Source organism: Aulonocara stuartgranti (genome assembly GCF_965226115.1).
Source record: "Aulonocara stuartgranti genome assembly, chromosome: 9".
Classification (NCBI taxonomy): domain Eukaryota; kingdom Metazoa; phylum Chordata; class Actinopteri; order Cichliformes; family Cichlidae; genus Aulonocara; species Aulonocara stuartgranti.
The window spans coordinates 12,194,387-12,217,839 of record NC_138960.1 but is presented as its reverse complement, the minus strand read 5'-3'; the positions used below and the strand labels follow the sequence as shown (position 1 = coordinate 12,217,839).

Below are 23,453 nucleotides of genomic sequence, written 5' to 3'. Positions count from 1 at the left end.
CGATAGCTTAATTTCTCTATCGAGTAAAAGTTATATCGCGATACATATCGTTATCGTTCTATCGCCCAGCTCTAACTTCAGTCATAGAAAATGTTGAGTATCATGCAGACAGCAGATTCAGCGAAAGTCAAAATCATTTTTTCTTTTGATTTCCAATCAAAGTCTGTGGGAAAATGTAGGGATTTGACGAGGTTGTATAGTTTTTCTACATGTCAGCTGTGGTCAGGACCCTAGGTCAGAGTTCAGTTGCCAAAAGCATATACGCTTGCTGCCTACCTGCTGATGTAGAAGGTTTAAAACCTGTAGCATATTCTCTGTTTTTTATATTTATATTTTTACTTTGGAAAGAACCTCATAAAGAATTCAGAAAGCAGCTAGTGAAGAGGCTGGTGGGCTCACTGGAACAGCAGCTCCTAACTCTGTACATCAGCGCTGCAAACACCATCAAAGCAGCAGACAATGTACCTTTGTGGTCTACACAAAGAGGGAAGACAGACAGACTGTGTTTGAGCTCAGGGAAGACAGTAAAAGCTATTAGAAATGTCAGGCTTGAAATGTAATACTGATCCTTTCATCAGACTCAGACAAAAAGAAAATGCATTTCCCCAAATATATGAAAATACATCAACAGTAATCTGGTGAGAATTTGTAAGATTGCCTGTACGATATCCCCACATACCCTTCTTCCTGTTAAAACAACATCCTACATTACTGTGCATTGATCAGCAGCCATGCAATTAAATTAGTAATATATTAGAGAGTTGGTTTAGCCACAACAGGAACTAAATGCTATGTACTTAATGTGTAATGCATGATAATGCATGGATTAATTCAGAAATTTGTGAAACATTTTTGCCCATTTCAGGAATATTTGGTTGCTTGCTTGCTTTTGACTTGGCAGAGAGAGATTTGAACCTTTCTCCCTGGATCTTATAAAGCTATTCTTTGCCTTGGTTGTGTCGTTCCTATTACAAATTGTTCATCATCCATCACTTCTTGCAGAATAAAGGCTGGGTAACTCCCGCTGCCACAGTTGCTGTCAGGTTTATTTAAACTGCTATGAAAAGGCAGAGACAGCTGACCTTTCCCCATGCTGAGGAATGTCTTGTGTGTTTTCACACTGTAGAAAACCGTTGTTTATAATTGGCTGAGATCCTGAATTTCTTAGATATGTAGCTACACATCAAGTGTTTTTTGTTCTAAAAAGATATACTTGTACTCTACCCTCCACATTTACCACATGAGGAAAGTTTCGTCCTTGAATCAGAAATCTATCTTCAGTCGACTTGCCTCCACCTCTGTCTTCAAATCTATCTGCAGCTTGCACTTTTAAGCTGAGGTCTGCAGGGGCCACTTTAGATTTTCAGAGGGACACACATATATATTTATTTATCACTGCTCTACTATGATTTATCTGCAAAAGCTTTTCAAGGTTAGCAGAAAAGATAAATTAACCACTGACCAAGTCCAAGGAGCACATCTTTTTCCAAGGCAGCAGGCAGAGAAAGAGTTTGGTGAGAAAAGTTCAGAAGCAGTAGCAACACACTGACTTTCAACCACTTTCACAGATATGGAATAAAACAAGTCAAAGACTAACAGAAGAATTGGCTCAAGAGTTTCAGAGACAGAAGACTGGGCCTGATGAAGATTCAACACTAACTTAAAGATTTAGCTGTGATTAAATATAATTATCATCACACAAAGGACTTGATATACTTATATCTATATAATAATTAATCGTTTTGTCACAACAGATACAGACAAAAAACGACCTCAGTTCATCCAAAAAGACTCATCAAAAAGCCTAATAAGGAGGGACTTTCTAAAGTTATCCATTATTGCGGGGGCAGAGGGTCAGAGCCTTTATGAGAGCTTCAGACAAGGTTATAATTACTCTGACATGTTGATTGGCAGCACCACCTCCATCCGTTTCCTGCACTTCTGCCACCTCACTCAGAAGAAGGGTTTGAAGCATATGGAGTGCTGATGTATGTGCTGTAAGAGCACTTTCTTCAGTATTGCCTCTTAAATTTTTAATCGAAATGGACATATTCAAATATGCCTTTAAAGACCAAGTCCTCGCCTGTCTTTGCCGATTCACCCTGTCTTGTGAGGGCAGAGCTATTAGTTTTCTAATCACATGGCAGACACACACAGACACACACAGAGGGTGGGAGGTATTATCCAACATTGTCTTTATCTTGGACAACATCCACCTCTCAGACACCACCTTAAGGGAGTCCAGCTCCATCCCCACAACATTACTGGCCTCACGGATCAGTTTATTGAGTCTGTCGGCATCTGCGACCCTCAGCCTGCTCCCCCAGCATGCAACGGCATAGAGGATTGCACTGGCCACAACAGACTCGTAGAAAATCCTGAGCATTTGTGTGTTTGTGTGTGTTTTTAGTCCAGTTTATTGTCAATGTATACTCCGAGGTATTTATAGTACATAGAAGTACATATAGAAGTGCATGTTTTACAAGAATGGATTAGATCAACATCAGCGATTCACTTTTCAGCTAGTCCAATCATCAGTTCCAAATTAGTCAAATGCAGTTAACAGAATATTATTCAGTCATCAAACTACATTGTTAAATGAAATCAACACTTCAGGGTCTCTAATTGTGTAGATAAGCTTTTTAAGGTGAGCTTGAATAGAAAGAATGTATGAAGAAATAATTATTTGACTTTTGCCGTCTGTGAGCAAGATTAGAAAAAGTTAGATTAATGGAAACTTGATCGGAGTCTCTGGAGCTCTTAGAAGTGCAGCGAGTACTAATTTCACTGCTGTGAGTTTCTTTGGTTTAATGAGGTCGCTCAGTCATTAAATGGAGATTGAATATCATTTAGGTTGCTGTGGATTCATTTTTAGAGCAGTAAGATCATCATCATCATCTGGAGTACCAACATGGAAAAAAAACAGTGAATAATATGAATATGAGGCACTTAACTCAGGGGTTCCCTCAGGATTACACGTATTATTTGGTGCTTCAAAAGCTTTAAAACTCTCTACGGTTACATTTTTCGGTATTTATTTATTTTTATATCTCCAGAAGCAACTTTTCACACTTGCAGGAGGAAACCGAAACATAAGATGCAGGAAAGCAGAATAAAGTCTCAAACACAAAGCTGTAAGAAAAGGCCGAGGTCATGCACGGGTCGGCAGGCTGGCAACGTGGCAGACAAACAAGTGAGGGCCAGGCAAAAGTCAAAGTCCATGAAAGTGCGAGAAAGTCATGCATGAAGAGAACACTTGGAAACATGTGTATATAAAAAATAGAAAACTGGAAAATACAAGGATCATGAAAATGTGATGGAAAGCTGCAGCACTTTCTGTAGTCTGGAAGTGACGTGACAGAAACACTGATTTCAAAATGAAACAGGAAGCGATAAAACAAAGATGTAAACCATGGGCAGTTGTTGCTGATCACAGATGTTTTAAACACAAAGCACATAAAATTGTCAACAAGCCCTCACTTACTCACTGCTGACACAGCAGAACAGAAGGTAGCCAGTGACAAAAATATTGTCATAATCTCTGTAGGTCTGGAAGATTTATTTGTACACTTTTACTTCACCAAAAATGTAAAACTAACTATCTAATTTTTTTTTATTTCCTTTGATTAGGAGATTCCTGGTTCTCTTAATTCCTCCTTGTCCTATAGAGGTCATAAATTATTTGCTACCACTTAAAAGTTTCCTCTTCCTTCATATAGAGGATATGTGTCAGTCTGTGAATTTTGTTAGCAGTAGAGTTTATCATTCTCCAGATTGTAAACTCATTAACATGCCAGCACCACCTGGAGTCTTACAAAGATGTGTTCCTGTTTCCTTTAATATTAGACTCCTGCAACTCAGACTTGTCTTCCTGTCTTCGTCTATAAAGAGAGCAAACATCTCTGTGTTGGCTGAAGGAGCTTTTTGGGAAGTTCTGGACTGACTGCAAAGTTATTAACAGGCTTCCCAAATAGGGCTGTGCTGCACGTGCCAGCACCGAGACACCCATCCTGTGGAAACTCCTGCTGACTGTGTCAAGAGTGATGCCTGAGAAATCTGCGTCTGTAGTCTCCGTAGAGTCTGTAGCTTTTTCCACTAAACTTGAACTCGTTAATTTCAGTCTGCAGATTGAGTTGGCATATTAAAAATCTGTTTACAGTCTTTTCAGAGGGCTGCTTCGGGCATTCACATCATTTATGCAAAGCCTGATCTCACAATCAGCATTTACTCAAAACCTTTACCTGAGGTATGTCAGAGTTTCTAAAGTGTTTTCTTCTGATTGCACTTTAAAAGAAATCATTCCTGCTTGTCCTGAACACCCTGAGACGCCAGCCATTGTCCCCAATTGCACTGATTCTTCAATTAGCACAGCGGGAAAACACAACACAATCAGTATCTCTATTCAGACTTTTGCATTGGTCACAGGAGGGGAACACGACATTGTTTATTGTTGTTAAAATAGCATGCGACCCAGGGATAGGGAACGTCGACTGGGATCATTTCAGCTTTTTTTTAGGCTTTTTCGAAGCCTTTAAAAAGAGTTTGAATAAGTGAGATAATACTAAACAATGGAGGGAGCCAGGAGCCAAGCAGCTAAAAATAAAGGGGAAAAGAATCTGGACATAGGGTGTGTGTGTGTGTGTGTGTGTGTGTGTGTGTGTGTGTGTGTGTGTGTGTGTGTGTGTGTGTGTGTGTCAGTGAGTCAGTTTCTTAAGGTCAGTGGAGAAAAACTGCAAAAAGAGGAAGCACCTGTTCTTTTTCATAACACACATTTGCACTGCTATCTGTGTGAGGACTGGCAGTGACATTATGCATTAACTAGCCCTGAAACTTTATTACAGTTGAATGTCTAAACTCACCCTTATGTGAACCTGATTCCAGCCTTAAACTTAAAACCAAGTCTAAGCCCTTCAAACAGCCTTTGGTTGTTATAAAAGAGCAAAATGTGCCCAGTCACAGTGCCTCATATTCAGAGTGGTTCCCACAAAGATACATATACAAGCACACACAGTTTACAGTCTTGTTTACATGGACGTGGCCCAGGGCAGGCCTCCATGGGGGGCACACGAGTGAAATGAGCATGCAGAGGTTTAGCGCTTTATCTGTTTTGTATTCTCCAGTTTGCTGGAGGATATGCAAAAAAATAAATACATTTCTATAAAAACACTTGTAGTATAAGATCACAAAAGCCTGCAAAGCAACTGTTTACACAAAGTAAAGGGCTGTATTCTGTTAGCTATATTTATGATCATTATTTTTCCATGGTGGTAATGGCTCCACGGTGTGCTGGTTAACACACTCACCTACAAACCAGATCTCTGGTTTGAGTGTTGCAGGGCTTATAAACCCACCCTCTAGGGGTGTACAAGCGAGTATACTGCCAGTTCCAAGTGTGGATTAATAGAAGAGCGGTATTAGTAAAATCAGCAACTGATCAAACGTGCAGATGCATCTGCTGTGGCGACCCCTCGGGGAAATAAAGGAGCAAAAGTTCTTTATAGTTTTGTTTTTCCATGAGTCTTATAAATGGACACACACATATAATGAATAGAATAGAATAATCCTTTAATTCTCCCACAAGGGGAAATTTGGTTGTAACAGTAGCAAAGAAAAAGCACATATACAAACAGAACAGGACACAGAACAGAAACAGACACAATCTTTACAGAAAAAATATTTACATAGTTACAAAAACAGAGTACTGTACAGTTTTTATTAATTAAAGTACAAATAAAAATGGCAAACCCAGGTTGTAATGTGCAGACAGAGCAGGGTACTGGAAGATGTTTAAATAATTAAGAATATTTAGAAATAGTACAGATTGGGCATCGTACCTGTGCATTAAAAAGTAAACTTGTAACTTCCAATAAGTTAGTATATATAAATTAAGAAAGATAATGCTATAAAAATGGAAATAGGGGCAGAGATTTATTAATATTTCTACAAACATACATGAAAATGGAGTATGTAAGTATAATATACATTGCACATTCTGAGGAGCTTGAAGGTCAATATTAGGTATGACCACCTTTATTCTTCATTACAGCCTCAAGTGTTTAAGGCAGCCTCTCTTATAAATTCTTTAGATAGACTTCAAAATAACTCTCCAGGCTTTATGAAGGACCTTCAAAGCTCTTCTTCAGATGTTGACTACCTTTTGTTCTGTTCTCTATCGACAGAGAGGACAGAAAATGGAATAACAGTGTTGAGAGCCGGGCTCTGGGGAGACCAATCCCTGCCTGATACACTTCTTTTGTGTGCTTTTCTATGCAACAGTGTCATGCAAAAAAATGTAGTTGTTATCAATCAGAAACTTTCCAGAAGGTGCTGCATCATAGATCAAATCTGATAGTACTTCCTGTTTTCATAATCCCATCAATTTTCTTAAGATCAACACCACTGGCTGAAACAGCACCAAACCGTGACAGAGCCAGATAGCTGCCCCTGCTCCCTGTTGTACCTCTCTTCTTACCTCCTACATACAAACTGATGATGGCTTTCAGGTCCTGCAATGGGTTTTTGCTGATTTCGTTTTCCGGCTTCTTAAGGACATGACACTCAATTGCTGATTTTTGCCCGATAGTTCTTCTTTTGTCCTCCACTTGTCCAGTTAATGTTATGTGTTTTTGTGAAGTTGCTGCAAAACGTTGTCTGTTATCTGTATACAAAAAAATGGGTTTATCCCTGGAGTTGAATGCCATTTTTATGCTTGAATGTTAAAAGCTTAACGAACAAAAGCAGTCCTCTGAAAATGGCCAGGTACAAGGACTGGACTGGATTAGTGAAAAAAGCAGCCAAAGAAATGTCCAAAGAAAAACTTTGAAAAGCCTCCTGAAAACCTGGAGAAGTATTGCATGAGGCTACTTTTAAAATGCTCCATGAACCTTTTAACTATCAATTATTAAGTAAAATGGATGTGTGGCTACCAAGTTCTTTAAAAAAAATCAGAGAGGTGCACAAGCTTTAGCATCACAGCTATGCAGTGTGGCAGAGATTCAAAGTTTGATGTGCTGGATGGCTGGAGGCCGATATATGAGTTTACAGGCCAAAGATGTGTGTTACAAATTGGCTGCACAGTAGGTGTTAATGTGAGAGCAGTTAGATTCCCAACAACATGGCAGGGGCAGACTCAAAACCATATTTAGAAAAGAAGGCAGACTTGGAGTCGTCACTACGACTCAGGCTTAATGTTAACTTTGGATGCTAATTTTAGACTTCATAAACCTGGCCTTGTAAATGTATGTACCGGAGACAGTGGACAGTGAGCTCCCTGCAGTGTCTTTCAGTACAATGGAGAGTTTAACAAGACAAAACAGCATGCAACATTGCTTCAAAACAGCCACTAATAATGCATAACTCTAAGCCTTCATCAAATTCAAATGCGAAGCATTGTGCCCAGCTTAGGAGGTAAGTAAGTGAAACATAGGACTTAAGAGAGTGTTCCCGCCACGGTCCTGAGAACAGGAAGTCCAGCTGTAATTCACAATTGAAGATGTGGTTTTTTTTTTTATATTATTTGTCAGAAGAACTATCCCAAAAAGCTGAAGTTATATAAAAAACAAAAAAAACACACATAAAACTAGCAAATGTTTGGAAGCCGAGGACGGGACGTGTCAGTTTCTGCCAGGGAGCAACTTCTGGAGCCAGGGTTTTTGAAACGACTCGATGACAATAAAGACAAACATAAAAATGTTGTAAAGTTGTTTCAAAGGAAGGAAAAACTAAAGAGACCAAAGCCATTTTTGGTACCAGGCTATAAACATTAAATATAAAGTCGGGCATTTCCAACATGGAGCCTTAAGAAATGAAATTTCTTCCAAGGTTTTTCTTGGGGTTTTACTATTGCATTTAATTTGCCTCGTCATAGTTTCATGTCAACACCTCTATTTGTAGCCAACACCTGATGCACAGATATACCCAACCTCTTTGACAAAACTGTGTCTGAGGCACAGCTACAAATGCATCATCTTCTTAAAATGAGAGAAAACACACTAAGAAAAAAAGTTCAAAATTCTGTCTTTTCTGTAAGTTTTTCAGTATTATTATTTTAAATTGGAGTTTAATTTACCTGTGTTTGCAAAGATGCTGGTGTTTATTGTGTGTTTGTGTGTGTGTACGGAGAGACAGGTGGAATAATTTGCACATGTAACAAGGATTAAATAGTTTAGTAGAATAACAGGCCTAAAGAAAAAAGCTAAAAAAGAAAAGTACAAAGTGCTCTACAAAGCACAGAATCCTTGTATCATCCATCGCTGCACGGGCTTTTCTTAATTAATGATATTTTTTGCCTTCTGCTGACTCAGGAAAGTCAGGTCTTTGATTCACATGTTCCAAATTTTGGTCAAATATTTGCAAAGCTAAAGCGTAATCTCAAGTGAATACCTAAACTACTTCTTTCTTTGAATTTTTTTGTTTCATACCTGTTGTTGCTGTGATCTCCCATTTGGGAGATGAAAAGTTCACACTGTTCACACAGTCCCGGTCCTAAAGGAAACAATTTCCAGTCATCTTAAAAATTAGAACAACTTTTCCTCCAGGTAAACGAGACACCCCTGTGATCATGCACATTGCACATGCTGCATGAAACAGTTTACCTCATATTATCTAAGTATTAATCTCTGTTGAGCTAATATTTGTCATCAACATGCATTATAATGCAAGTCTTACAAAACTGTTCTGCTCTAAATGAAAGCCATTTTACACAGTGTAGAAAATGTATTTGCTTCAATATGTCTCCAATGTTTGGTTAAATCTATACAATTCATGATGTCACACCTCACTGCTCACATTTATTTAATTGCCGCGCGGAAAATATTCCAACGAGCCATTCGTCAAACATAATGAATTGTCAGATTTTATTAAAGGAAGTGGTAACGGAGACCCTCAGAGGTTATGTTACAGGCGGATATCTGTGTACATTCAATTACATTCTGATGGAAAACAGGAAGGCTTTGCCTAATGAAGCCTCGAATCTTGTCGGGTTCCCGCTTAAATGAATTATAATAACAAGACAAAAAAAAGGCAGCAATCAAAGATGGGCTTCTTGTGGATTGTAATGCTGCACACGTGTGTGTGTGTATGTCTGTGCAGTCTTGTCAGTATTTAAGTGTAATTCAGAACAATCTTTTCCTGATTGCACACACCTGATATGAATGCAGAAACAGACACAATGGGACTTTTTTGAAACCACTTTGCAATTGATGATTAGATCTACATGCAAACTGGATGTTCAAAGAAAATATTTTTCTGTTTGCTTCACACTTTGGGCCTTATAGCGTACTTGTCTGTCCATCTGAGCGTCTTGTACTGCACAGTGACATTTCATATCTTTAGCTTTTTGTCATTTACAGCCCTCAATCATGTTGAAAACACATATTGTTGGAGACCACGCTTATTGATGGTACAGATTACTAGGTCACTATACACAAACACTCTTAACTCGTCACTAATGCAAAAAGCATAGAAAAACAAAATATGTAAACAGGATCAGCTCAAACTGGACTCAGAAACCAGAGTGTCGACTGTTTACTGAGAGCAGGAATGAAATAAAGGAGAGCAGATAAGCAGCTAGAGAAGATAACCTTTCAAATATAACCAGGAGCGCTGCCAGAGAGGCCAAGGTGAGTTCAATAGGATCTTGCAGTATTTGTTTGTTTCTTGAGCAGATGCTCTGGAGGGTAAATGGCTGTCAAGTAGAAGTCCAAGATGAATGGGTGAGCAGCAGTGAGAAGTGAACAGGCAGGTGGAGAAGGGGAAGTCCTTTCCTTTGCAGGTCCCGAGAGCAACTGACCGGTTCAGGCAACAGTGACTGGTGGTGATAGCAAAACTCCTCATAAAAGCAGGAATCCAGGAAAACAGGTTTACACAATGATCAACTACAAAGGAGACTGAACAAAGACTACAAGAACCGTCACAAAGAAGCCCTAATCACACTATATAGGCATTAACCATCTGGTAAACGGCAGTAGCACCATCCAGTCTTTAACCCTCTCGAGGCAGGCGTTGCCGATTTGCAACAGTTAAAAACTAACAACCTGATTACCCCACATACATATTTTATGAGTTTTGTTTTACTCAGAAGTACCACTGCAGGACTTGGTTGTGCCTTAGCAACAAAAAGTTTAATTTGAGAGGGTTAAAGCTTCTCTGTCTCATGGCTCTGGTTCTCCTGGATTCTCCTTGTTTCTCTCTTTCTCTCTCTCTCCCTTTGTTTTTGTGTGTATGTGCAGTGTTGATCGTGGGCTGGACTCTTCTTGAGTCTCTGCCCTACTCGGCTGTGATTGTTCCTCCACCTGCAGTGGAGGAACAATCACAGCCGTTCTAAGGCACAGAGAGACAGCTGTTCATGGCTGGAACATTAACCACGCCGTTAGCGAGACCCCGGCTCAATCTCTGGTTGACTTGTCGTGTGTTTCCTCGTGGCTTCCCTCGGTGATTGTTTGCCTTCCTTCTGTTCAGGTTGTTGTCCCCTTCGTTGTGTCCCTGGAGTGAGGTGAGCTAGAGAGTTTCCCCTCAAACCGTGAGAGTGTGCGTGGGTCGTGAGGATTGGATGTTTGGACTGCCCTCTGACCTCTGGATCTCCCCCACATTAACCCTCTTCTGTGTGGCCTGTGATTTTCTCTTCTCTGTAAATAAACAGAAAGGACAGATTCTAAAAGTCTACAGTGAGCTATGTAGCTAAGCCTGGTATAGCTAGCAAACATCTATACACGGGCTGTTTGTTGTGAAGATATGCATAAGGGGGAAAATAGTTTGTTACATGTGTTACTGAAAATAAACATTTAACAATAGTAAAACTGTACCGTCGTGCAGGACGTAAACTGTGAAGTAAAAGGTGAATCTTTTTATAACGAATCAATAAAAAGCCAGTTTAAGGTAATATAATAAACCTAATGAATGAATTAAAATGTGTTGTATTTTGACTCAGGGGGGCCACAGGATGACCACCACCGCTCTCAATCATTTTTTCTTTTTATAGAACAGCAATTTCTCCCTTGCAGCAATCGGAAACGCAGCTGGCATGAAACCCAGAATGACAGGGTCAGCAGGTGGTTCAGGGAGAGACACAGAGGGGAAACAGGCAACCAGAAGGCAAGCTTGATAACAAGCAGAATGGACAGATAACAGCTGGGCAGAGAGCAAGCAGACGGACAGAGGAAGTGTAGGTAAAGAGTGCAGGATCTTTGAGATGAAAACCAGAGGGAAGGTATTCAGTTAAGTAACGACAAAAAGGCAAATGAGTTTTCAGCTCTCTGGTCTTTTCTAATGTGAGATGATGTGATACGCTGCAACAAAGACAGAGGAGAGAGAGGAAAGCAGCAGTGCCATTAATGGAGGCCCTCCATCAGGATGAAAGAGAGCTGCAGTTGCCTCAAACCGTGGACGCCCACACAGCACCACAACTTCCCGGTGACAAGAAACTTAGGACACACAAAGAGATGGGGGGGGGGGGGGTGACTGTGCTGTAGAGTCCTATATATCAGAGGGCCAGCAGACAGAAGAAGGTAATGAGAAAACAAAATAAAGTTAAAAAAAAAAGAGTGGGTAGAGAAAGAAGAAAATGAAAGGACGAACTGACGGTGCTTACAGACCTCACTGTACAGTATGTTTTCTGTCTCCACCCCCCGAGTCCATTATTTATTTTATTGGAAGAAGGCATTTCTATTGTCCCACATATTGATTTATGTGTGTACATGCTGAAGTGGTCTGATAAAGTACATTCTGTGTATCTATGACATTTTAGAGGTCAGCGCAGCACCGTCTCATCTATTTCTTGTCAGTTCGATTTACAGTGCATCACTGGAGGAGTTCCCATCAAACCCAGACCTTGTTTATATTAATTTCATGACAATAATAAATGAAAACGGGGAGTGTTTTCATTTTGAAACATGAAAAAACTGCTATGCGTTCATTTAAAGACCAAAACAAATGTCTTACAGTGTGCGATGTTAGCTGGGCTGGTGTGAGATGTTGAAGCACAGTACAAAATCTATTTTCTTCCACTCATAACATCTGATAGAGCCATGAGGGTCACTGAATCACTAAAAATCAATCTCCTCCTGCAATCAAGTCCTTCTGCCTTTGTGAGCATTATACTTCATATGCAGCGTGGTCTGAATACAATGAATAAATGTTTATGAATCGTCCCATGACTCGCAGAAAGACAAAGAATATTGACCTTGGGAAAAAAAAATCTCCAGCTTATGCATATCAGTTATTTGAAGTTTTTGGGGAAACTAGTTTCGTGAGATCTGTGACACAGATAGTTCAAAGCATTTTTTAAAGACTTTATTATCAATTGTCTTAGCAAGTGAGGTTCTTTCTAGAGATGTCCCAACTAAACATCATCATCCTCCTGCAGCTCTTATATAAGCAGTTGCACTGCATCTTTTAGCTCATTCTTTGGGTTTTATTGCTCCCTGTTGTGTTTTAGTTCCCTCTAATCAGACAAGTGAAGTAAACATCCTTTTTTTTCCCTTCCCATTAGCTGGTTTGACAAAACCACATACTACAAACCACATCGGGCTGTGTGCCCTATGCTCACTCACACAAAGGGTTGGAAGGAAGGACTGGTTGACTCTTCCACACAAAACTGACCAAGTGCCTCCCCATGAGCTTTATTCAGACAATATCAGAGAGTGGATGATAAAGACATATAAAGGATATTAAAAGTTGGCAGTTGTATTGTGTTGACGAGGACACAACCTCAGGACACAAAGACAGGTGATGTAAAACAAAAGGTGAGCTGTTCAATTTCAAAAAACAGGCAAGAAATTATGAGAATTACTAAGAAAATATCATCATCACAACAGAGTGTATTAACACACAGTCTGGCAAGAGCCAAAAGATAAAGACAAGACTATTTATACACGCTGCACTGATCAGGGAATGAGACACAGGAATGAGACACAGGTGGAAGCAGTTGTGCACAGGCATGGGAGGGGATGAACGGGAAGCCATGTGACACATTACATCAAAGAAAACAAGCCTTCAAAGTAAAACAGGAAATAACCAAATGATGCACACATGAAGACAGAAATTCCCAAACTCAATCCAACAAGTAATCAAACACACTCCTTAGAGCACTAACGTGGCAGTAAACGCAACCAGAAAGCACATAACACAAATGCAAAGAGCTACAAAGCAGCTCAAAATCCAGGGACTAAAGTACATTAGAAAAGGCGGTAAAGGGGAGTATGTTTGTTTGACCACTCAGAGCAGTGGTGCATTTTGATTACAATGTAGCAGCTGCACATTGAGCTCTGAAATTTACTTGTTGACATTTTTAAACATTAAGATCTACTCAGTGGTATCAGATCAGCTAATTAGGTATGCACAGTATGAACTGAGTCTGTCAGGTGGAAATGCAACATACACAGCACAGCTTCATTTGATGCCATTAACAATACATGACTTCACAAGTTACCTTTACATACATATAAATCTATCTATCTATCTATCTATCTATCTATCTATCTATCTATCTATCTATCTATCTATCTATCTATCTATCTATCGATCGAGAGAGAGAGAGAGAGCCTGAATATAGCTTAATACAGATCAGCATTAGTTACCATGGTGATCGAGCCAGGTAAGAAGAGAGCCACCTTCGTGACACTGAAAACCCGACATACCTCAATAAGCCATTAATCTCCCTTTGTAGTACACTCCTCTGGTTGTCTTCAGCTCCAGCGGGCAACTGCCCAGCATCAAATGGCTGCATAATGGGATATTCAGCAGAGGAAGACAGAAATAAATAGAGGATGAATGCTGGACACAAACCTGCAGTAGAGCATAAGGTCGTACTGCATAGTCTAGGCAACTATTTGTTAGCCAAGTGAATCAGGTAATAGTGAACGGTCAGTGTGCTAGTTCATTCAAAGTTCAGCAAATTGGGTGCTTGCACAGACAGATGCAGTCCTTCAGGCTATCCAAGTGTTCCAATACATTTGTATACACAGTAGGGCTGTGTGTGTGTGTGTGTGTGTGTGTGTGTGTGTGTGTGTGTGTGTGTGTGTGTGTGTGTGTGTGTGTGTGTGAGAGAGAGAGATTAACTAACTAACTAACAACAGTAAAAGGTCATTTTAGCCTAACCCTACTATTTTTTGTGTGTGTGATGGTGAGAACATTTACTGAGTGATGAAGTAAAAGTTGTCCTCGTGACACTGGCTGTGATCCATAATTACAGTCTGGAGTGGGGACAGCTTAATTGTCACGTACAAACACGACAGAACAGCTAACCAGTTAGCTGCGTCATGCACATGTGCAGCATGAACATACAGTGTGTATACAACTGTAAACAGAGACACAGAGAAGTATGCAAACCCTTGTGTATGTTTACAGATGCATCATCCAAACATACCCACACACATAATTAGTCCCACAGTGTTTTCTCTCTCTGTATTATTCATGCAAACTTTCTACATTAATTATTAACTGTAAACCAAGTATTGTTCTTCATATCTGGAATGTTTTCCACCAAGCTTTAGCCATAGTTATAGTTGTTATATGGCACATACCAGTCTTCGTTATCTTTTTTAAGGACATTTTTAATTTCAGCTGTTGTTCTGTATCTGATATTGTTTAGTGATTCAGATTTTCTTTTTTGTGCATTGTAAAAAGTCTTTACTGATCGAACAGAATTGGTACAAACAATCTGCACTACAGATTGCCATCATGCCAACTCATTGTCCTCTATTGTATTTTACAAAGAGCTCTAATGAGATACAATAAGGGCTCACTGGTTTGCTCTTGACTGAATCCAACTGACTGCTTTTTCTAACCACCTTAGACAAAGCAGCCTATCTGACACTCACTGGTTTCTTCTGTGCAATAATGACACTAATGTTTCTTTCTTGCCACATCAAAGTAATACTTTTGTGTTTGTCGTGCCTGAAAAGGTGTGTCGGACTTAAAACAAATAATACAGCTTTCACAGCACATCACTAATTTGAAAATGTATTCCAATATAACAATATCAAACACAGAAACTGAAAAAAAAAAAACGAATTTATATTAACTGATTTTGAAAAACATCTCTGATAATACATGTTATCTATCAAATGTGTGCTCTTGGACTATAACACATTATTCAAATATATATATTCCTGTGGCTTGTATTGTTACTACATTATTGTGTATTTTTATCCCCTTTGGAATTTGTCTTATACTGCCCCCTACTGTTTGAGGTATTAACTATTCCCCTGTTCTTGTGAGTGGAACAATTTTCCCTGTCACAGAACACAAAAATGCACTTATCAAATTTGTGGGACTTTAACAGTAAGGTTGTGACATAAATGGTGTAATATCGATTTAAAATGTAATCAAACACTGGAGTTCCCCTCCAGTGTTTGATGGTGGAGTTGAAATGTTCCCATTTTGATGAGGGTCTGAAACGAAGAAAGCATTTCCTCAATTGACTGTCATCTCTCTGGGGCCCTGGCACTGAAATACTGATAACATCTGGAGCCAGGAAAGAAAAAATAGTGAAAGCTGTGGGAGAGAGAAATATGAAAAGCTGAGATTGGCACACCTAGTTAAAATGCAGGAGGTTAAAAATGAGAACATGAACAAGAAATCTGTCCACATGTCTGTCCACACAGAAGAACAAAGACCTCTGTCTTTTGTTTAAGTTGGGGTCAGCAGCATGATTGTGACGATAAATTTGCACTTTTTAAAACAGAATAAGAAAAGAACTTTCAGGTGAAAGTTGTTTTTAACAAGAGCTTTGCTACAGGGTGTTTGAGTGTCTTGGATCCTTAGACTGTGAGCTCCACAAGTGAGCAGTGCAAACAACAAAAGGCCTGACCACCTTTAGTTTAGCCAAGATTTCAGAACTGTTAGCAGGGCTCTGCCAGAAAATCTCAAGCAGCAGTTGGACTCATTAGCAGAACCCACACATAAAAGCAGGAGCTTGATCGTTCAAGTCAGTAAAAACAAGCTGTGAAAGGCATTAGATAACATTGAAGGGCAACAAGGATTAGTGCAATGTGGCTAGTCCCCTTCAAACGTGTTACAAGGCTTGTAGAAGCCTTTCAAGTTAAGTTATAGTATTATGATGTTTCACCTTCTGATGCTTGAATAACAAGCGCTGCAATAATGCAGCATAGAGGAGATAAAAGGATGTATGATTGTTTCTAGATTAAAGGTTAAAAGAACTGGTCTAGTACTGGTTAAATATTTCAAGAGATGAAAAGAGAATGGTAATGCTGCGAATGCTGGGCCACTTGGCGTAATACTAATTAATTCTGATTTGGAGTCATTCAGCTGCAGGAAACTATTGGACATGCACTACTGAATTTCATCAACACAGAACATAATAGATGACACGCTGGTGGTATCAGGACATGAAGCTCTTTTTCATCCTCTTAGTAGCAGAACTCTATTATATGTTTAAGTCTGATTTGACCTAGTGGTTAAATTTATATAGGAAACGTAAAGGGAAGATAAAAATAGACCCCTGTGGCCAAGTATATGTAGAGATCAAATCAAAAATCAAATCAAATCATTTTTATTGTCACATCACATGTGCAGGTACATTGGTACAGCACATGTGAGTGAAATTCTTGTGTGCGAGCTTCACAAGCAACAGAGTTGTGCAAAATACAATAATGGCTACATCTGAAACTAATAAATATATGTACAATATATAATAGTATATGCATTCCTGGATGTGTATACTAAATATTTTTCTACGTGTGTGTGTGTGTGTGTGTGTGTGTGTGTGTGTGTGTGTGTGTGTGTGTGTGTGTGTGTACACATATTTTACAAATTTTACAAATTAAATAGAGTAAACAATAAATAAAATATATAAAATATACAGAGTTGAATATGTGCAAAACAGTGGCATTACTGTACAGTGTGGAGTGCATAATGTTGAAGTTCCAGTAGTGAAGCTGAGGTGTCTATGACGTGTTCAGCAGTCTGATGGCCTGATGGAAAAAGCTGTCTCTCAGTCTGCTGGTACGGGACCGGATGCTGCAGAACCTCCTTCCTGATGGAAGTAGTCTGAACAGTTTATGGCTGGGGTGACTGGAGTCCTTGATGATCCTCCCCGCTTTCCTCAGGCACCGCTTCCTGTAGATGTCTTGGAGGGAGGGAAGCTCACCTCCAATTATCCGTTCAGAGCACCGCACTACTCGCTGGAGAGCTTTGCAGTTGTAGGCGGTGCTGTTGCCATACCAGGTGGTGATGCATCCAGTGAGGATGCTCTCAATGGCACAGTGATAGAAGGTCCTGAGGATGCGGGGGCTCATGCCGAATCTTTTCAGTCTCCTGAGAAAGAAGAGGCGCTGCTGCGCCTTCTTCACTGTTTTGTTTGTGTGTACTGACCACGTAAGATCCTCAGCCAGGTGTACTCCAAGGAACCGGAAGCTGCTCACTCTCTCCACAGCAGCGCCGTTGATGGTGATGGGGGTGTGTACTTCTCTGCACCTCCGGAAGTCCACTATCAACTCCTTTGTCTTTGCGACGTTGAGGGTGAGATGGTTGTCTTGACACCAGTGGGTCAGGGCGCTGACCTCCTCCCTGTAAGCCGTCTCATCACCATTGGTGATAAGACCCACCACTGTAGTGTCGTCCGCAAACTTCACAATGATGTTGGAGCTGTTAGTGGCTGTGCAGTCGTAGGTGTAGAGTGAGTACAGGAGAGGGCTCAGTACACACCCCTGTGGAGCACCAGTGTTCAGTGTGATGGGGGATGAGGTGATGCTGCCCAGTCTGACCACTTGGCATCTGTCAAACAGGAAGCTAAGGATCCAGCTGCAGAGGGAGCTGCTCAGTCCTAGATCCTGCAGTTTCCTGTCCAGCTTCGAGGGAACGATGGTATTGAATGCTGAGCTGTAATCTACAAACAGCATTCTCACATACGTGTCTCTCTTCTCCAGGTGTGACAGGGCAGTGTGTAGTGTCAGGGCTATGGCATCATCAGTGGACCTGTTGTGGCGGTATGCGAACTGTAGAGGGTCCAGTGAGTCGGGTAGTGCAGAGCAGATGAAGTCCCTGACCAGCTTCTCGAAGCATTTGCTTACGATGGGGGTCAGGGCTACAGGTCGCCAGTCGTTCAATGAGGAGATGGTGGAGGATTTGGGTACAGGGACGATGGTGGCCATTTTGAAGCAGGCTGGGACTACAGACAGATACAAATATATATGTCAAATATATACATACATACACTCCCAGTAATACTTATTTTGGTTTCCATTAAGAAGTTGCAAGTCAGTGTGATTCTGGCAGGATAATTGACCGCTCTTGGCAAAATTAGTAGAGTTCCCAGCTTTTAAGCCCAGTCCACAAATTTTCAGTACAGTCGAGGTCGAGTTTTGGTGAGGCCATTCAAGAAGCTTAAAGTTAGCCTTCTTTATCCATTCCAAGACCAGTTTTGATGTGTGTTTGGGTTCATTGTCCTGTTGGAGCACTCAGTTCTGCCCTCGTTTCAACCCTTTTGCTGCTGATATGACTTGTTGAAGTTGATAGAATAATAAAAACGTCCTCCTTCTTCTTTGTTATATTACTTTTTTGCACTATACCAGTACCACTGGCAAACAAAACGCCAGCTCCAGTGCATGATGCTACCACCACAATGTTTTACAGTTAACTTTACAGATTGCAGTGAACAGTAACACTGGTGTTCCAGCAGTTCATGACAGGTTTTCAAAATAAAATCATAGATAAAAATGTTAGCTGAATGGTATGTTTAAAATTACAAGAGAAAGCTTCTTTGAAATAACATAATTATTAGAAGTTTGTAAATTAAGAGTGGAAATGCTCCTAGTCAAAGAGCAGACTAGAAAGAGCTTCTTATTTAGTATTCCGACATAGCAAAAATAGGTTTTTGTGCTTTTTCAAAGTCATTAACCATGAGGTACTGGGGTGAATTAAGGAGCACTTTAGATTCAGTTTGTAGAAATAACAAAATTCTTATCACCTAAGCCTGTTGACATATACTCTTGCATCAAGATATAGATATTTTTTTCTTCATTTTGACAAACTTCTTGTCAATGCTTCAGTTAGCAGCTATGAAGCACAAAGGTGTCAACAAAGCAGAATGGAGGAGAGTTGTATCATCAGAAAGGCAAACTTCAGATTTAACAGTCAAGTACTTTTTTTACATGCTATTATAATGTAGTGTGACTTATGCCTTTGCAACACAAATTTCAGTCAAATCACAGGGTTAGGCCAAATATCAACAATTCCAATACATACTCAGGAATCCAAACTGTGTTGAAACTATCCCCAATTCCAATTTCCCACTCGTGGGACTAATAATAAAGGCATCTTAATATATCTTGAGTATTCACCCTAAAAACCAGCCTAGCTAATATAAAAATATCTGTCCTTGTTAGGAATCATAGTGACAGCACATCCCCCACAGAGAGAAAAGAAATAGACTCCTGCTTTGAATACATGTGAAATGAGTTTTGCTACATGCCCACAGGCTTTGGTTGGGAAATGCATTCTGTGCCTATTTGCATAAAGGACATCTGTCTAGTTAGCAATTCATATCTACAAATGTTCTCGTCCACAGCTATGCGGACAGTTTATCTGGAAAGCAAACAGGACTGGAGTCTGGGTGATATATAGACCACAAATGCATGTTTGAATATTCAGCAGCTAATAAATATAGAAAGAGTGCTGAGAAATTCTGCCCGCCTGCAGGCAATTCACTTCTTATTTAAATGTTTAGTATGAAACTGAAGGAGCAGAAAGTGAAATATAAATGTCTCATCTTTATGTGTGAATGTGATTGATTCGTTTGGGTTTGGTGGAGTTGGTTTGATAGTGTCGAGACAGCGACTCATGAAAGCACCTGTCTTTGCACCGTCAAGATAAAACAAGGCAATTCTGCAATTTTTTGGCTTTTGGGTTCCTAAATTTCTTTCAGTATGCTGTATTTGAAATAAAATCTCATGCGCAGGCTCTGGGCTCTGGTAGACTTTTAGTGCTAATGCATGAAGTCACCTCAACATTAAGAGCTCTGATTTGCTGCAGTTTCTTATTACCATGGAGAAATCCCACACAGCTGGGTGATGAATCTGTGCCTCGCTATCTGACAAACTAATTGAGTGGGTGGACTAAGAAACACAGGGTCTTGCTGCCTGGCCTGGCTGTTCAAGTCAAGAGGCTGAGAGAAAAGAACATTACTCATTAGAGATTTGAAAAGTTCCTTTCTGATTCAGTATGTGTATGTGAGTGCTGGTACTGGTATTGCTCATTTTGTGGGTACAAGTCTGTTCAAACATTCATATTTAATGGACGTGTCCACCTTTTGTGACAAAAATAAACAAATCCCAACTAATGGAAAGTTGTGAAATTGTATTAAGGATTTGGCATATAGTTAGAGTCTAAAGTTTCAGAAAATATATGCATACTAAAGATTAATGTCAACCATAAGAGTGGTGGAAAAACCAGAGAAGCCGGGGTTACTTGTAAAAGAGCTCCATCTAATGGTCAGTGATATTAAAACTACACTCATCTGCCACTATATTAGGTATGCCTGTTCAATAAGTCGTTAATGCAGATATCTAATCACCTAATAATGGCAGCAACTCAGTGCTTTAGGCTTGTAGACATGGTCTATTGAAGGTCAAACTGAGCATCTGAATGGGGAAGAAAGGTGGTTTAAATGGCTCTAAACGTGACGTGGTTTTCAGTCTTGGTCTTGACTTATAGTGAACGTCTATGTCCAGCCGTTAAGTAATACAACTGAGCAAAAGAACATTTTATTTTGAAAGTATTTCCCGGAAGACTAATTAATGTCAGGTTACGTTGCCAAGTAACCTACTGAGATATTTTCAAAACAGCTGCTGCCATCAGCTGATATGTTTAGAGAGTAATTGGCAGCAGTCATGAGGTGATGTATATTTTACATCACAATGACGTTTGCATGTGATAAGAAGTCACGTGTGTATCACACAATGTAAATACTGTATATTTTATTTCCCTGGCTTAAGTTAGCTAACGTTAGCTGTTTGATGCCTTTGTTCCCAGATAAATTGCAAACTTTAAATCAAGTTGTTTTTGTATTGTATATAATGGGACAACATTTTTTATGACTTTTCCATTATGCAGAAGTTTTTATGCCGTTTTATTGATACATACACACACACAGAAAACCCAATTTGTATTTTATCACAGTAATATGCTATGTCAGAAATTTCTTGAGTGAGTTATTATTAGACTTTATGTTGGACCTATACCACAAGCTATCTGCATAGTATTACTAAGGCTATTTAATAGGCAACAAATGTGCTGCTGTGTATGATATTTTAGAAAATGGCTGCACATTTTTATATGTAAAGTCCTAATCTATAAAATAACATTTAACCTTAACAGTTTGTTAAAAGTAATGGAAAACATACATTAAAAAAACCCAACTTAATTCCTCCTAAAGAAAAAAGTGTGGTGAATTAGCAATATGAAGTCAATTAAAATGACTATAATTTGAATGAAATAAAAGTGCATACCACCAGATTATATGAAAAATAAGTATCTAAATCAGAGTAAATATTCCCACTGTTGGTTCTCTCATCAGTAGAACTCATCATAAGACACATTATGCAATATATTGTAATGTAAAAAGTAATCGGTCTCTTTGTCCTTCCTTCTCATGTTTCCTCTTCTGTAGCTTGCAGGAGGACGAGCCCCAACAAGGGACACTGCAGGAGGTGGCAGCCAGAATAATTCAGAAGACTTGGAGAGGATATATGGTAGGAACATCTACTACTACTGCTATGGGAACACAGACTCACATATGTGCACAATTGTAGTAACAGCTTTTTTTTTAAATCTACCCAAATTGCAGGCCAGTGAAGTCTTCAGGTATTTCAAAGAGTTGATTTTCTACTGCAAACAGCAGGATCCAAAGACCATCCTCAAAACTGTCAATCCTCGAGAGGTAATGGAAATTGCAACCCCTATGAAATAAAACCAAATCAAACAAAATGAAATGTGATTTTGTTGTGGCAGGCCGAACTGCTGGATGCTGCAGCTGGAGTATTTATCAGATTTCGACTTGGAGGGGTAAGAACTCAGAGAGGAAATAGTTTAGGTCAGGAATAGATCACTCAGGAGCTATATGAATATAATATTAGAGACATGCCTTCCTCTCTAAGGCTAACCTCTCTGCCATTTTAGATCAACTTTCCTCCTGATATTTATTACAAGATCTTCACCCATCGGCCAATTACAGATGTGTGTGCAGGCAGCCCAAAAGACTACACCAAGCAAAGTCGTAGGAAGCTTGTGGCCCAGAAGACCAACAAAGGCCCAGCTGTCGCAAAGGATGACCGATCAGGTTGGTACAAGCGCATGGAGAACAATAGTTGGAGGCTGTTCTGTAACAAGGTGAGGAACAAAAATGATTTTCTGTTCTGCTTTAGTCAAGTTCTGCCATTTGTTTAGAAACAGGGAGCCAAAGAGCTACAGCAAGTTTACAAATGCTGTTTAACAGGAAGCCTCTAAAAGCCGAAGTTCTGCAAGTCTGTTTTGGGGTTTTTTTGCTTCGTCTTCTCTCTTAGGTGGTTTTGGCACGTGAGCCTGCAGAGATCGGTGCTGACAAAAAAATGGACTTTCATTACTCCAAGTTGCAGCGGAAGCAAGATTTAGAGAGTTGGAGGAAAAGAAAGAAAATTGAATGGCTGAAGCAGATGTAAGTGCTTTATGTTTTTGTGAAATGAAACAGTTGGTGAGCAAACCACTGTAGCATCAGTGATCACAATAATGCACATGCAATCTGAAGTTTGTGTCTGTTACTTATTAATAGTGATAGAAACCTCCCCCTTATAGAATCACATCTTTGCTAACAAACACATAATGATGTGTTGTTTTAATTGTGTTAAATGAGCTGTCACTCCTGTTCCTTACATACAGGTATAAAGAGGGTCATCTGCAGGATCATGCAGAGCACAGACACATGGCGGCCCTGGTGGAGAGTTCCGCCCAGGAATTGATGGAGACAGTTGAAAAGAAAGGAGATGATGAAATACTGGAATGGGAGCTGGATGAGCTGCTGGCCTGGACCAACACTCTAAACTTCGAGGAGTAAGGCACTCTGATTAGAATGTTTGTGGCATTTGTAATCTTTCTCATAATTTCCTGCATCATGGGATGCCCCCCGTATGAATTTTCCTCTCTTGCCTGTGCAGGTATATGGAGGAATGGAGACATTTGGCCTGCAGTTACTCCTCTGAGCTGAGCAAAGGTAAAAATATTCCCTAAATACTGTATTCTGTGCTGCCATCTGATTTTTTTTAAATTGACAGCTAACATGGCAACATCATGTATGTTGCTTTGGAAGTCTTTGCATTATCCTGATAATCCAGTCTCATGCTATTCTGTCTTCCTTTTTTCTTCATCACCTTTTTCTCATAGTATCTCCTACAGATGGCCCTTCTCACCCACCCAGGTTAGATCCACACGAGCTCGCTGATGAAAACGCAGCAGAACAAACATGA

General features: G+C 39.8%; 1 protein-coding gene across 1 annotated transcript in view; it reads left to right on the top strand.

The window, feature by feature from the left end:
* Positions 1–23,453, top strand: part of cUnh11orf65 (chromosome Un C11orf65 homolog) — a gene marked incomplete at both ends in the record, with an annotated part of 31,860 nt that extends 8,407 nt beyond the window's left edge. Inside the window, 8 exons of the mRNA XM_082547141.1 lie at positions 21,626–21,707; positions 21,803–21,895; positions 21,967–22,020; positions 22,135–22,344; positions 22,518–22,648; positions 22,870–23,040; positions 23,145–23,200; positions 23,371–23,453. Of these exons, the coding sequence (XP_082403267.1) occupies positions 21,626–21,707; positions 21,803–21,895; positions 21,967–22,020; positions 22,135–22,344; positions 22,518–22,648; positions 22,870–23,040; positions 23,145–23,200; positions 23,371–23,453 (880 nt within the window). The remainder of the gene's footprint in view (positions 1–21,625; positions 21,708–21,802; positions 21,896–21,966; positions 22,021–22,134; positions 22,345–22,517; positions 22,649–22,869; positions 23,041–23,144; positions 23,201–23,370) is intronic.